The sequence below is a fragment of the Talpa occidentalis genome, unplaced genomic scaffold (genome assembly GCF_014898055.3).
Source record: "Talpa occidentalis isolate TD23 unplaced genomic scaffold, MPIMG_talOcc4v2.1 talOcc4.12, whole genome shotgun sequence".
In the NCBI taxonomy this organism is placed as follows: Eukaryota; Metazoa; Chordata; class Mammalia; order Eulipotyphla; family Talpidae; genus Talpa; species Talpa occidentalis.
Window position 1 is genome coordinate 12,892,509 of NW_023601212.1, and position 16,493 is coordinate 12,909,001.

General features: G+C 39.2%; 1 protein-coding gene across 3 annotated transcripts in view; it reads right to left on the reverse strand.

The window, feature by feature from the left end:
- ALG9 (ALG9 alpha-1,2-mannosyltransferase) overlaps positions 1–16,493 on the reverse strand; it is a 68,333-nt gene that overhangs the window by 51,607 nt on the left and 233 nt on the right. For all 3 annotated transcript variants that reach the window (XM_037505245.2, XM_037505246.1, XM_037505247.2), the window contains exons 2-8: positions 14,962–15,100; positions 13,747–13,881; positions 10,770–10,840; positions 9,913–10,001; positions 7,736–7,871; positions 4,062–4,149; positions 3,806–3,911 (exon numbers count right to left, since the gene is read on the reverse strand). In XM_037505245.2, the coding sequence (XP_037361142.1) occupies positions 3,806–3,911; positions 4,062–4,149; positions 7,736–7,871; positions 9,913–10,001; positions 10,770–10,840; positions 13,747–13,881; positions 14,962–15,100 (764 nt within the window). The remainder of the gene's footprint in view (positions 1–3,805; positions 3,912–4,061; positions 4,150–7,735; positions 7,872–9,912; positions 10,002–10,769; positions 10,841–13,746; positions 13,882–14,961; positions 15,101–16,493) is intronic.

Genomic DNA, 16,493 nt, shown 5'->3' on the forward strand with positions numbered 1-16,493 from the left:
TTCTCCTGTCTGCCATGCCTTCCCAGGCTCATGGACAACTCCTCAGAGAGCACCGTGCTTCCCCCGCCACGCCAACTCACTGACCAACAATAACAGCTGAGAACTCCAAACATGACAAGGGTGAGAGGTAAAATTGGCACCAAGACCAGTCACTTTCTTTTTTTAAACACTAAATGTCCCCTCTTGATCTTGACTGGTAGAGGTTGTTGTTTTTGTTTTTGTTTTTTTGCCTACAACTTTGCAATTTTGTCTATACTACTCTTAATTTCCTAAATGCCACAGTATTCCTTATGTCATCCAAACATTTCTCCCTGTTATCTGGTCAATAAAGTATAGAAGATCCTTTTGAAAACATGGAACAGCAGAGCAGAACAACATTTATGTGATATGACCACAACAGAAAGAAATTATCTTGCTCATGCCTAAAATATAGCTCATGTTGTAAAAACAATTTCAGTTTCAAAGAAAGAACTCAATATTTAATCTTTTGGTTTCAGCAGTCCCTATACTTGACAGACTATGTCTGAAATGCACACCTCTTGTGTCAGCAAAGCAAGCTCCTCTTCCTTCCAGGTTCAGTTCAAGGACACCATCTCTAAGCAGCCTTTCCTGATGCCAACAGATGGACTTGCTCCTACAATTCCCTAACTATCTCTTCACTGCAGCACATAATACACTGGACTGTAATTATCTATAGAAGTATCTGCACCTTTATTAGAAAAGAGGTTCTATGAGGACACATGGTAAACACTCAAAAGCAATTCATTCAGTGTTTCTTTGACTTAAGTCCACTTGTTCACTCATTCAAGAAGTATTTATAGGCTTATGTATTATACATGTAACAGCACAATGCATTTTTAATTATCAGGTAAGACACTGTTTGCCCACCATAACTAATGAAGTCCGTGGAGCAGAAACTCTTACAAAATAGTCAAAGTAATGCCAAATAGTGTGAAATATAGAAGAGCTGGCGTTTCTATGACATAAGATGCTGTCTCACTGTTTGACAATTTATAGCACCATTAATTTTAAGGCACCTATTAATTCTTTGATATTTCCTTAATGAACTCGCCAATTATAAGAGATTAGCTAATAATTATAAAATACTTTTTGATCTAAAATGTACTTTTGCCTTTATTCCTAATTGATGCTAAGAAAATCACAACCCAGGAATAAGAACAAAATAGTTCTCTGTCATAACTGCTCAGGGAACAAATGCAATCTGATGGACTCTGAAATTCACTCACTCATTCATTCATGACAAATCTTTTCTAAAGACCTAGAATACACAAAGAACAGTCTTCCTACATGCCCTCTAAAGCAAAAAGCAGTTAACACTCATTGAGAGGATAGAAATCAAATGACCCTACCCCAAATTGTCAAATTCAAAGATGAGGTAAAATCATAACAATTCCACTATCAAAAAACAACCTTGTAAAGCCTGGTTGACCACAGCAATTGCAAGACTTGGTGATGTCTAGTAGCTCTGTTCCAACAAGCTTTTTCTACCACTAGGAAGTGATCAGTTTCTGTACACAAAAAAATAGCAAAATATGAACTGAAGTTATATCATTTCATCGAAGTAGGCAGAACAGAGCTCCAAGAACTATTCCCAGTTAATCACTGGCCAAAGTTCTGCTGGATTCAAAACCTACCACAGGGGTCCCTTTGCTCTCCCTCCTTTAAACTAGAAACCTAAACTTAAAATCAGACTTTATTCTTTCTTCCTTACTCTACCTATCACTGCTTATTTCTAGATTTAGAAACCTCATCAATCTAGAGGACTACAAAAATATGTAACTTTCATCTACACTCATACAAAGTTTATAAATAAGCAATCAGAATATCAGTATGCAATAATCCATTTATAAAAGTAGAAAAGCCAGTTTTTCAAAATTAACTCAACAGTTAATTCATCCACATATAACGTACACTATGCTTTCAACAGGCTCCATGCAAATCCATTTCTAAGGTGCAATTGAAGAGGACAATCAAAAGGAAAGTCTTTTTTCTACTGTCTTATAGGATCAACTAAAACTTTACAAATAAACTAACACAGGCGGCATTTAAATATATGTAAACTCTCCTTAGCTAAAGGGAGACATCTAGAGGCAAAAGCTTCACATTGGTGTTTTTTTCCCCACATCCTTGTGATCTGAAAGCCATTAAGGAGTCTTTTTAAGTTCCTCCACTTAGCAATTATTCTCCAATCATGCAGCTTGTGAATTCAATTCACTGAACAAAAATTGTTTATTTTAACCTAGTACTTGCCATCTAAAATGACAATATCCCTGAAATTCCAGTGGGCTCAATTTCATTTCATTCATATGCTTACTTTAAATATCATCCAGTCCGAAGCTTTTATTGGCAAAATGACAGAAAAATGAAACGGCTTAAATTGATAAGAGGCACAGACATAGATACTGCTTCCCAGCAGAGCCCTGATCACAAATACAGGATCCTCCAAGACTTTCAAGAGATCACAGCATAAGGAGCCATGCTATTTTAATGATGAACTATCTCCAAAAATGTTTACTGGTTTGGCTTATTTGATCAGAAAATATCCAACTCATCCCTCTGAAATAATTACTACTTCAAATGGCCTCAGGGGCCAAATAAAACAAGCTCATTGGCTAGCCCTGTGAAACGCATCAAGGGAGGAGTGGAGAGGCCTGCCTGCAAACTACAGAAGACCACCCAGACTAAAGACATTCCACTTTTTTTTCTCTCAACCCTAACCTGGCCAAAGTACCAATGCTGATCCCACCCCCATTCACTATACTTTGTCTACAGGTTTTCCCAACTCTCCCCACCCCACCAGACTGAAGTAATGCAAATTTGAAAAATGAATATCAACTATGTATCTGTATAGAAAATGTGTAGAGAAATAGACTCCAAATTGTTAATTGTCAAGAGAAGAGAAAAACTTAACTTTTAATTGAAAAGAAAAGGAGCAATATCAAAAACTATGGCAGGGCCTCCCTGATGGCACAAGAGGTTAAGCACCACACTACAAAGCCTCTGCAACATGAGTTCGATCCCGGCCGGCCAGGGAGCAACCCACAGGGCGCAGCAGACCTCTCCTGACTCGCCCACTGCTCCCCTCGGCAGTATACTTCGGTCAATCTGCCTGTTCTGTTCCCCACTGTCTCTGGTGAATCCTCTTACCCCCTGCATCTTTGGCCTGTACCCCAGCTCTTGTATGCATAAATAAATCTTTAAAAAAAAAAAAACAAAACAATGGCATACCCGACAGAATCCCTAATACTCTGAAGTGGGAGTAAGTGACAGCTGGACTAACAGAGCCAGTATCTCAACATCACACAAATCAAGGAGAAATACTTAGTGGCCACATATCATTACTCTGCTATATTCCATTTTTAAATAAGAAAGAAAATTAGGGGCATCCCTGGTGGCACAAGGGTTTAGCGTCAGCACTCTGAAGCTATCCACAGCTACTGCAGCAAGTTCGATCCCTGGCCAGGGAGATGACCCACATGGCACACCAGACCTCTCCTGTCTCACCCGCTGCTCCCCTCAGCAGTATATTTCAGTGGATCCGCCTGTTCTGTTCTCCACTCTGTCTCTGGTGAATCCTCTTACCATCCTACTGCACCACTGGCCTACACCCCAGCTCTTGTATGTATAAATAAAATAAATCTTTGAAAGAAAGAAAGAAAAAAAAATTACCAGTAAAGAAAAGCTTTATATATATTTGATTAAATGAGGCAACTGAATGAAAATTTTGAATCTCAGACATATTGAGCTGTCTTCTAGCTCCTGCCCAAATTTGAAAAAGCCTTACCATACAGATCAGGTCCATGAGGAGTAAAGACATTATACAAGACAATGTTGAGCGGTGCTATCACCAACCTCCCATAGTAGTAGCTATCAATGACCACCACGGGCACCTAAAACAGCAGGAAATAGACAGTAATTGTAGAATTCTGCTCTGGAAACATTCCCACAACGCTAGTGAGATAAACTCTAGACAAAACTCATATTGTCTTTTCCACATCAGCAGTTACAACTTTTGAACAAAACAAGAAAAAAAAACTCACCAGAAAGAGTATTAGGGCCATCACAGACCAGTAGAAGAAACTCTTCCACCTGTGTTTCATGACCAGCAAGTCAAAGGCAATAGGTAAACTATTTGACAGAGAAATGGAAAGTGGGGAGTTAAATACTTCGACTGCAGACTCAGGTCAGATTCACACATACCTCATGCTGAACTGAGAATGTAATATCTCTGACAGTCATGATGAGGAAAGAGTGCTGTTATGTGAGAGGTGTCTTCTTAAAAATACACTGATCCCTGCACAGGACCCAACAGAGCACTATGCACACCACAATGCACAAGAAATAGAAATACTGAGCTTCCGCGATGACCTTCACTGTATGTTTCTATATGTGACTGACATTAAGTATGTCAACTGTAAGTAAATGACCCCTATTGTACTATTCTACCTAGTCAAATAAGTGTTTTCTCCCATCCATGGTTTATTAAGGTTTAGTAATAATATGACAAACTTTGATTTCAATTATCATATATTTCCTTTCAACACCATTTGCTTATTATCTTCCTTTCAGTGAAACTCAAGCAAGTAGCATGTGTGTTGCCATCACTATTTCATTCTTTTTTTAAAGATTTATTTATTTATGCATACAAGAGCTGGGGTATAAGCCAGAAATGTGGGGGAGTGAGAGGATTCACCAGGGACAGAGTGGGGAACAGAACAGGCAGATGGACCGAAGCACACTGCTGAGGGGAGCAGCGGGCGAGTCAGGAGAGATCTGCTGCATCATGTGGGTTGCTCGCTGGCTGGCCGGGAGCTGCAGAGGCTGCGGATTGCTTCATAGTTTCGTGCTTAAACCCCCGCGCCACCAGGGAGGCCCCTGCCATCACTATTTCATCCTTAACATCGAGGATCAAGCTACTGAGGCTGATCTAGGTCCACAGGAAGCTCCTCTCTGTCAGATGCTGCATTCCCTCACAAGCTTCACCTCCCTTTTGTTTATGCACATGACCCAAAGCATCTGTTCCTCCCTCTTTAGGAGCCCTGGCTCCTATTCTTTTCTGGCTTCTTCCTAGTGCTCCTTTCTAGGTTTCTTTTTTCCCCTACCCCATGGTGGTATCCTGTCTCTAAAAGCAAACTGCAGCTGTTCTTTTTCACACTCATTTTCTCAGTGGGTGCTTCAGCTCATGTTGCATGAACAATCACCTTCACAGCCACAACTAGGATACGAGTCAGCAAAGAATCGCCTACCCACACCATTCTGCTTACACAGAATCCACCCCAATGCCAACTCCAGGCTCTATTCCTACCTCCTTCATAGAATCTCTGCAGAACCAATTTTTCCCATCTCTGAATTTATAAGGCACTAATATCTCTCAGTAGTTGGCAATGTCACAGGATATCTCTTCTATGATTTGAATTTCCATATTCTAGTATCTAAATTATGTATTAAGATTTTTGTTTTTATTTTTTTGTCTCCCTACTAGTTACATTTCCATAGCACCTGTAACTCTCTTTTGATGGGTCATCATACCTTTAATTAATTGTTAACTGTCTGTCTTCCCACTAAAATGTAAGCTTCAAAGCAGTAGGAATAACTGTCTTATTTATCATGATATCATCTGTGCTTAGCACTAAGTATTCAATAAAAGATGTCTTGTTAAGTGACTATGCTCCTGAAATCACTTATCTCAGCCAAAGGCAGACCAATTAAAACATGCCACCCAGGGGTACTGGGAACTCATGAAGTTCAATGTAAACAGAGCAGAGAGTGAAAGGAATAGAGGAAGTGACAAAAGGAGCTGGGAAAGGTAAAATAGAATATTAGGGGCTTTGTCATGTCAAGTAGTGGTATTATTAAAGGATCTGTCAGTATATATTTTAAGCTTCACAGGCCAAATACGGTTTCTACTACATACTGTGTATGTGTGTCTTTTTTTTAAACAAACCTTTAAAAATACAAAAATGTAGTTGTTAGGCCAGCTGGATTTGGCCCACTGGCCACAGGTTATGACACAGAGAAATGGGAAAGTCACTATAGAGTTTAAACCAATCAAAGAGTGATAAAACCCTATTTGCCTTTTAGGATGATAAATCTATTTTGAATATAGAGAGTAGACTTACAGAGGCAAGACTAAAGACAAGATCATTTGGGAAGTTATGTAGTAATCCAAGAATAGCGAAATAAAGAATGTGTAAGTGAAGCTCAAGAGATAATTAAAATAGATATCAAGCTATGGGGATATCAAGATGGTTGAGAGACAGCAGAAAATCTAGAAGAGGGCCTCACACAAAACCTTGAAGGATGTAATAATGGAAGATGATATGCAGAACAGAAGACAGGAGATAGAGTAATCAGACTTTAAAAGGCAATTAGGAAAATTTAAAATGTCTATTCTCTTAGTAACTACTCTTCCAAAAATTTACTGCGTAGATAAATTTCCACAAGTGTGCAAACAAATGTTCACTGAAGTATTGTGTATAACAGCAAAAAACTGAAAATCAAACATCTACCAACAAAGTGACGGTTAAATAAATGGACAGCTAAAATAATGGAAAGTTGTGCAACTGATACAAGGAGCAATATAAAATCTATGCACAATAGAAGATATACAGACAAAATAGTTCTATTTAAGAATGTATATATGTGTATGTTTGTGTCTATGCAGTATATACACAGGATAATTTCTGGAAAGATATACGCAAAGCCATTAGCAATGACTATATTTTTAGATTGAGCTAGAAGAAAAGAGATTACTTGTAAACTCATGCAATGTGGAGACTTTTTAAAAATAATGATATATTATTACTATAATCACTTTCACAGCAAACTAAAATCTTTTCCTAAATTACTAGTGCTACAGGCAAGAAATCAAGGCAGCACAAAGGAGAGTGAAAGAGGTAGGAACAAAAGGTACAAGAAGAATGAGAAGTACCAAGGAACTTGGAAAAAAAGATCCTGGAGGCCTCCCCTGGTGGTGCAGAGGTTGAGTGCTGGGCTGCGAAGCTGCCCGCAGCCTCTGCAGTGCCGGTTCAATCCCGGCTGCCAGCAAGGGTCCCACATGGCATGCAGACCTCTCCTGCTGCACCCGCTGCTCCCCTCAGCAGTGTATTTCATCAGTCTGCCTGTTCTGTTCCCCGCTCTGGCTCTGGTGAATTCTCTCGCCCTCCTGTGCTTCTGACTATACCCAATGCTTACATAAATAAACAAATAAATCTTTGATTAAAAAAAAAAAAAGAAAAAGAAAAAAAGATCCTGGGACAAGAAAGGAGAAGCACTGACAGGAAGCTCGGATTTTAAGCTTCAGTGACTGGGAAAATGCACAGTCCATCATGCCCAGAGTGTAGGAAATATCAGCTGTAAAGTTCAGAAGGCCTGGTCCATAAGCCCACAAGATCTTAGAGGCAAATTCCTCAGCCTCTTGGGGTCTACTTTCTCATTTATAAAGCACTAATCAGTGTATTTCTCTCACAGACTCATTGTAAGGCTTAGGCAACATTTACAGGGGGATTAGGAATACGTAACATGCAGCAGATGCTTAAGAGTCACTGTTCTTATTAGAATTAACCACAACGATAAAAGCCTTAAGAGAAATATTCTACCATTTTTTAGAATCTTTGTAGTCTAATTAATTACAACAAATATAGAAATAAGTTTAAACACTAAAATTTACGATATACTAGTGATACAAGGAAGACAAAATGTGTTAGCTCCTTACCCAAGTGCCACACTGAATGGCCAGCCTAGGATGGCCCCGGCTGCTACTCCAAGCACAGCAATGGAAGTCTTGTCCATATACCAGCCAGTCATGGCTATCAGAGTCGTGTACATACAAAAGCTACTGGGAAGAAATGCTGCAGGAATCAAGAAATGAAAACGGAGAAAGGGATGAGTCTGAGTACTACGAAGTATCAATTATTAAAAATGTGCCTACATTGCAAAATGCCAGTAACCAGGAACATATTTTGGGCAATACTATATTAGAATTGTGCAGTAAAGTGACACTCCTTTAAAGAAAAATTAAGTTCAGTGATTTTGTTGTGTGATTCCTGCTTTTAAGGTACCAACACAGTGCCCAATTACACAATACCAACCAATTAGGTCATTCTTTCCCTGAGATGTACTGCAAATCCAAAACTTAGTGAAATCCAGGTTCTGTACCACTATCCCCAGGTTATATTTCCAGGCCAGGAATAAGCAGCAAGAGATCTAGAGTCTGCTGACAATCTACTTCTGCAAAGTTATCTCCTGATAGTCTCTGAGACTATCCTAGTATAAACATACATCCCGTGTAAATTCAAAGACGTCTTCTCAAGGGTGAAATGCTGGCTGGCAGCATCACTTGGCATCCTATATCCACTGACATAGAGTGGCCCTTTGATGTCCCCCTAATTATTTCCCTCTGGCATTACTTTCTTGTACAGAGAGGACTGAGTATTTACAGTTCTAACTGATGTCTGATCAAAGTGTTTCTAACAACTCTACATAAAAAGGCAGATCTGCTATGGAAGGCCAGCTTCAATGAGCACTAGAAAAAATAAACCAACTCCAACAAGAACCACAATAAACAAGCAGTGTGATTTAAGAAACTCACAAAGGGTTCAGAGGCTCTGTATTAAAGGATGCCTTTGACTGAACTTACAGGATACCTCAACTGAAATTACAAACTAGAGATCCTCCCAGGTATCTCTCACATAAGACTCAATTTGTGGAGTAGCAAAGTGATTAAAGAAACATGTGAGGGAGCCTCCCTGGTGGCGAAAGGGGTTAAGACGCAGCACTATGAAGCTACCCACAGCCACGGCAGCACGAGTTCAGTCCCTGGCCAGGATGCTACCCACATGGCACAACAGATCTCTCCTGTCTCGCCCACTGCTCCCCTCAGCAGTGTATTTCAGTCAAACTGCCTGTTCTGTTCCCCACTCTATCTCTGGTGAATCCTCTAACCACCCCCCTGCACCTGCGGCCTGTACCCCAGTCCTTGTATGCATAAAATAAATAAATCTTAAAAAAAAAAAAAACATGTGAGGTACAACCTCCACAGATAAATGCTAGATAATACTGCTGCATCCAAAGTTGTCTATTCCAGATGCCAATATAGAGGACTCTGGGGCCTCTGCCAGCTCAGAGAGTAGAACAGTCTCATTAGGACAGTGGTTCTCAAAACTATTCAGGTGTGGAGCCATGAGGTCTCTGCAGAACACGAATTTTTTTATAATTAGTGAGGGAAAAGTAAATAAATGATTTTGTACTGGTTACTACTTTTGTGTATACTATGTATACTATTCTTAGAAACTTCAGAGATTTGAGAAATGACTACCTTTGGGAAGCAGGTCACCTTGGCTTAGTTCATACCACACAAACGTCCATGGGGACACTTTAAAAGCCAGCACTCTAGATTAGGGTCTCTATAGTTCTAGAAATGTACTGGAAAAGAAAAAGCCCCAACAATATTGACACTTCTATTGCAAATAGTGGGCTGAAAGCAGAATTATCAAGAACAGGACTTTTAGGTACAAATGACTTCTTTGAGCAAGATAAAATTCTATCCCCCAATAGCAAAGAAAGACAGTGGTTCGTTGAGTTTTTCAACCTTGCAGTGATAAAATCACATTAACATAATAGAAAGAAACCTGGTGAAAAAAGCAGCTCCAATACTTATGAATTCTTTGACTTTCAGTAAATCATTTCACCTTTCTAAGTTTCAATGTCCTCACATATAAAATGAGAAAATATTTACTTTCTTTATACCCAGGATTGTTGTAAAGGTCAATCAAGACCATGTAGATAGGAGAACAGAGCTCTGCAAATCACTGACATCTTATACAAATATACCTACATCTGGTGAAATTTTCCTTTCAATGCAATATCCCTCCCCTGCCCTTTTATACTTACCTGATGATGAACAAAACATGCCAGTGCTGAGAACCAAGAAGGCTAGCATCATTCGACTCACATGCAGCCCAAATTTCTTGCACACAGCCCTAGAAAAAAGGCAAAGATTATCCCATAGCAAACCTTAGGGACATTTCAAACCAAAGCACAAAAACATGCCTACATCACAGGGCAACTAAACATCTAAAGTCAAATACAAATCTCAACAAGTTTGTTAACAATTTCATGGGCATAAGAAACCCAACTTTGTTATTCCTGACACAGGAGAGAAGCACTCTACCTCGGAGGAAATGTACACTTTCCAGGCTAAGCTAATGTCTGTTTTTTTATAGGAAAACAGCATGATATAGTGATGCATCAGGCCCAAGAGTCAGATGAGCACAGGTTCAAATTCTGGCTCTGCCAGTGCAGTGATGGCCAGTCTAGTTATTGAATCTCTGTCAGATTCCTTATCTGGATGATGACAATACCTACTTTGACAGATTTCTGTGAAAACAATGCATGGAAAAATGCTGAGGAGCACATAGTTCCTCACTAAATGATAGTTATCAGAAAAAAGACTAGGAGATAACCCAAGTGGTAACAAGTGGTTATCTTGGTCAATGTTTCTCAAAGCAATTCTGTATTTCCCTTAACTTCTTTCTTAGAGGGTCTTTTTTTAACCATACAAATAAAATGCTAGATATTACTACTATAATAATAAAGGTGGGGAAAATTTAAGAAGCAATTCAGATATAGTATTAGGAGTGAGAAGGAAAGTGTTTTCTCTCTAAATATTACTTACACTATCAGAGAAATAATCTATGCTATATTGAACTTACTCATTACACTTTTAGAAGCAAAGCTTTTATACTTACTTGTAAAAATAAAGTTCACAGATACAGCTCACAAAAGCCAGGAGGCATCGTAAAAAGTAAAAGACGAGAATCTGAAACAAGCCCAGAACAAGAAAACAAAAGTCAAAGATACAAGTGAGAAAAAGTCTTAAAAAAAAAAAAAAAAGAAGCCATTCTCATTTGTCATTAATAAAATCATAAAAACTGATACAATCCTTTGAAAAGTAACATGTAACAAGAATCATACAAATTTTCATATCCCTAGACTCAGCTGTGATTCTAGTCAATAGAAGTAACTCAAATTATTAATCATGACAATGTTAGCTGTGGTACTACTATTAGAGCAAAACTGTATAAAAAAACTACAAATTGTTCAACTAAAGGGTAATGGTTAAATAAATCACGCTACATATACCTCATGGATTATTATACAGATATTAAAATTTGTGGTTACAAAGATAATGGGAAAATTCTTTGGTATAAAGTTCATTTATTTAACAAGCACTTCTTAAATAAGCATAACATATTAAGTATTGATTACCACAAAATACTAAGTGAAAATGCATAATACAATATTATATGCACATCCAAGGTAAAGTTATAGACGTAAAGAAGTCTATAAAAAGACTGGAAAGATATATAATGGTAAAAGTGACTGTATCAAGCTGATGAGATGTAGGTGTATAACTTTCCTTCTCGCTTCCAAACTTCTGTAATGTCGCTTTATTAATTTTATAAGTAAGGACATCAATTTAAAAAATAAATATATCAAAATAGGAGTTATATCAAATAACTTTCATACAGTATATTGATATTTAACAGCACTAAATATCTCCAAATATAAGCACTATTTAAATATAATTAATGTAACTACATATAACTTGAAAATACTTTCTATTTTCAGCACTACAACCCCCCAAAAAATCCCAAGAGTTCAACAGTAAGCCAGATTCATTAATTTAAGAAAAATGTACTGAAAATCTACTATATAATGAGCACTATTATAGATGCTACTAGGAATGTAGATAATTTAAGTACAAAGCTTCCATGTTTAAGGGTTCCTTGTCTAGTTGGGGACAAAACAAAATACATGTAAAAGTTAAAAATGAATACAAGAGGGACTCCCCTGGTGGCGCAGCGGTTGAGCGCTGGGCTGCAAAGCTGCCCGCAGCCTCTGCAGCACCGGGGTTCAATCCCTGGCCGGCATCGAGGGTCCCACATGACGCGTAGACCTCTCCTGCCGCCTGCTGCTCCCCTCAGCAGTGTATTTCATCAGTCTGCCTGTTCTGTTCCCCGCTCTGGTGAATTCTCTCACCCTCCAGTGCTTCTGACTGTACCCAGTGCTTATATAAATAAATAAATCCTTAAAAAAAAAATGAATACAAGAGGCCTCCGTGGTGGCACAAGGGGCTAAGTCGCAGCACTATGAAGCTATCCGCAGCCACTGCAGCACACTGATCCCTGGCCAGGGATGTGACCCACACGTTGCAGCAGACCTCTCCTGTCTCACCAGCTGCTCCCCTCAGCAGTGTACTTCAGTGGATCTGCCTGTTCTGCTCCCCATTCTCTCTGGTGAATCCTCTCACCATCTTACACCCCATCCATTGCCACACCTCTGGCCTGTACCCCAGTTCTTGTATGCATAAATAAATAAATCTTAAAAAAAAAAGAAACTGAAGTCTATATACACAGATCAAAGAGAATCTGAAAAACCAGAAAAACCATTGAAACTAACAAGGAAATTCAGAAAGATTTAGACTAAAAGTATGGTCCTTTTCTCTAAATCATATACAGTGTTGTGAACCAATATTACTGCAATAAGAAAGATAAAATTTTAAATGCCTCAGCAAGCAATTAAGAACCTGCTTCAAACAAATGTATTCTCAGTATAGAAACCAAAGATATAAAGAAAAGCAAGTGGAAACTTTTCAGAAATAAAAAATACAATAACCGAAAAAAAAAAAAAAAAAACCCCATCCAGCTCCATGGATAGGGGTCACCTGTAGAACAGAAGAGACATAATAAAGAATCAGTGAACTAAAATATAGAAGAAACAGTTCAACCTGAAGAACAGAGAGAAAAAAGAGTGGGGGGAAGAAATGAACAGAGACTCAGGGACCTATGGAATTATAACAACGGATCTAACACTCAAATCACTGGAGTCTCAGGAGAGGAGAAACATAGTAAGGCTGAAAAAATAAGAGCTAAAAATTTCCCAAATTTGGTAAAAGACATAAACCTACATTCAAGAAGTTGAATAAACTCCAAACAGGGGGCCTTCCTGGTGGCGCAAGGGGTTAAGACACAACCTATGAAGCTGGCCACAGCCTCTGCAATATGAGTTTGATCCCCGGCATGAGTTCAATTCCCAGGTGGCCAGGGAGCAACCCACATAGCGCAGCAGACCTCTCCTGACTCACCCGCTGCTCCCCTGAGCGGTGTACTTCGATCAATCTGCCTGTTCTGTTCCCCACTCTGTCTCTGGTGAATCCTTTCACCCACACCACCACACCTCTGGCCTGTACCCCAGTTCTTATATGCAAAAATAAATCAATCCTTTAAAAAAAAAAAAAAACTCCAAACAGGGAAAACCTAACGAAATTCACACCAACTCTAAAAAGTTATCTGGTTAAGTCTAACTTCTAATTATCCTTGAGCCTTCTGCTTAAATTAGGCTTGTAATATGCAATCCCATTGTGCTTTTCCTCCGTAAGACTCACTGTGTTTATAATTACTTGTTCAATGCTCATTTTTCCCACTATACTGTCAGTTCCAGGAGGACAGAGATTTGGTCATTGTTACATCTCCAGCACTTAACAAATTTCTACCAAATAAAAGTTGTTCCATTAAATATTGTTGAACAGAAGACTTAATGAATGATTAGTATTCAAAAAAAGTCCCCTCTGAACTAGTGATGTAATATTTCCTTTTCTCAAAACTATTCCAGAGACTCACATCTTGATCAGCTGTAATTGCTTCCAGGGTGGTCTGCCCTTACCTTATTGGTCTGTAGAATTCTTGCATGAAATGCAGCTGGCCAGGCATGAAGCAACAGGTAAGCATAGGAGCGAATGGCATAAGTTGGGGAATATTCCCAAGTCTGAAACCCCTTCCCATAGATGAGGTAGTGCGTCTAAAAGTATAAAACAAGAATAATCAGGGTTATATCATCTAAAAATGCTTATTAAAAGATGCAGCTGAAGTTCCTAAGCAGAAATATTAAAGACATAAAGGTACACAAAAAATGCTACAACTCTCAACAAGATCTGCAATTAATGGATAAAATTAAAACGATATTCTACATTCTAAGTTCTAGGACATTCTAAATTCTCTAAGACTGTTGTTTGGTCAATATTAAAGCCTAAATTTTACCCTCTACTTGTTTTTATTTTTTTAATTCTCATTAGCCAAAACAGAGAAACTCTAAGTCTTATGTTTCCTTAAATTACCTACACTATTCTTCTTTGATGCAAAATGTGATCAGAAAATTTTACCTATGGATTTTCAATAACAGGACAGTTACAGAATTATAAATGTATGATTCATGAAATAATATAAACATACTAATTAGTAACATTGTTTATTTTAGTAAACATCAGAAGAAACAGCTTTAGAAGTTCAAAGAAAATGGTTGCTTCTGTGGAGTAGAATCCGGACCTGAAAAGTGGAACCAGGAGCTACTATTTTCCTTCAAGTTTTGCAGTATTTGTTAACTTTAAAAAATATTTATTTTGGGGCCTCCCCTGGTGGCGCAGGTGGTTGAGCGCAGCACTGTGAAGCGGTCTGCAGCCTCTACAGCACAGGTTCAATCCCAGCCGGCTGGCGAGATAACCACATGGCACGGTAGAGCTCTCCTGTCTCTCACCTGCTGCTCCCCTCAGCAGTGTATTTCAGTCAGTCTGCCTGTTCTGTTCCCCACTCTGTCCCTGGTGAATCCTCTCATCCTCCTGCACATCTGGCCTGTACCCCAGTTCTTGTATAAACAAATAAACCTTAAAAAAATTTTGATTTTAAAAAATTAATTACAAATTATATTTTTTGTAACCAATTTCCTATAGCCTTCAATAGAAGGTATATCGTCAGTTTAGAAAGCAAAAGTGAAAATAATGTCACTTGACTAGTCACATTCATATATTATTTGTATCTTGATTGGTAACAAGGTCCCAAACAGTGAATTCAAAAACAAAAAAAGAAAACTGAAGAAATCACCTACTGGCTCCCAGTAGTTGAACGTTTCATCACAGTCAGAGATGTTGCTTAGGAGAGCAGCACATAATCTTGCGGAGAGCAGACATTTGAAAGCAGTAGATCCTTCAGGCGCCCAGACTTGTCCTGCCTTGTTCCCTGATAACCTGCTCAGGAGAATACACACAAAAAAAGAAGTATGTATCTTTTTTGATTGCTGAGTAATATTCCATTGTGTATATATACCACATCTTCTTGATCCAGTCATCGATTTTTGGGCATTTGGGTTGTTTCCATAGCTTAGCTATTGTAAATAGTGCTGCTATTAACATGCGGGTGTAGGTGCCCTTTTGAATTAATGTTTCTGTGTCCTTTGGTTATTGCTGGTCATGCAATTTGCAGCAACATGGATGGAGCTGGAAGGGATCACGCTCAGTGAAATAAGCCAGAAAGAAAAAGAAAAATACCAGATGGTCTCACTCATAGCAGGAATTTAGAAAACCTAAATAAGAGACCAGGAAAAAAGACTAATTATAATAAAGTAAAAATCAAAATCAACAAGCAACTGTAAACCAGAGACACACTATTGGGGGGGGAGGGGAGGAGGGATCAGAGACAAAACAAGGGTGTAGGAATTGTATGGGGACTATAACCAAAATGAAAATGCATACATTGTGCAAAAATGAAAAGTGATGTAAAAAATATATAAAATAAAATTTTTAAAAAAGTATGTATCAGGAAGATATGTTAACCAGAACTAAAACTAGACAGAACAAGAATGGCAAGGGACCGGTTATTCATCTAAAAAGATGACCCACTAGTAATTCTGAGTAGAATAACTAAGAATTAAGAACGTATTCAACCTTAATCATTAACTCCTTCCATTTCTTGCTTTAAGGTCTAAATTAATTCATACACTTTAGGTCTTTGCCTCTGACACTCCCCTATCTCAAGATAACTAATCATTTTCAGCCCACGAAGTTCTCATTTCCTTCTTTTCTTTCTTATTTTAAGATCATTACTTTCCGTGGTTTTGTTCCTCTCCCCATTTGTCCAAGTGCATGGAGACCCAATATGTGCACGGTCCATATTGTTCCTCCAGTTCCATAAACTGACAGCTCCTTTAATGCTGCCCTAACCCCCAGAACCCCAGACTTGGGGAGAGAAGAGGCTGCAGGCGCAGGAAGGTTGTGGGGCTCACCCAGGTAAAGGGTCAGGACTTTGCAGGAAGGAAGCAGTAAGAAACACCCAGATCAGGTACACTCTTTGCTCATGCCAACGCCTCCACCCAACTCAAACACCCTAACGCCGGCCTGAGCCAGGACCAGGAGCCTCAAGGACCCGCACCCCAAGATTCCCCTGCAAGAAGCAAGGGCCGCAAGCAGGGGGATTTCAGGTGGGGCGAAAACCGCACGCTGACCGGCCGCGCAGAAGCACCTGGGTGAAAAATCGGACCCAGCGGCAGAAAGGCCCGCGGTGTGGGGCGGAGACCCCCACCCCAGGGTACCCCCACCCCAGGGCGCCCCCTCCCCGGGGCGCCCCGCGCGGGCCGGCCGGCCA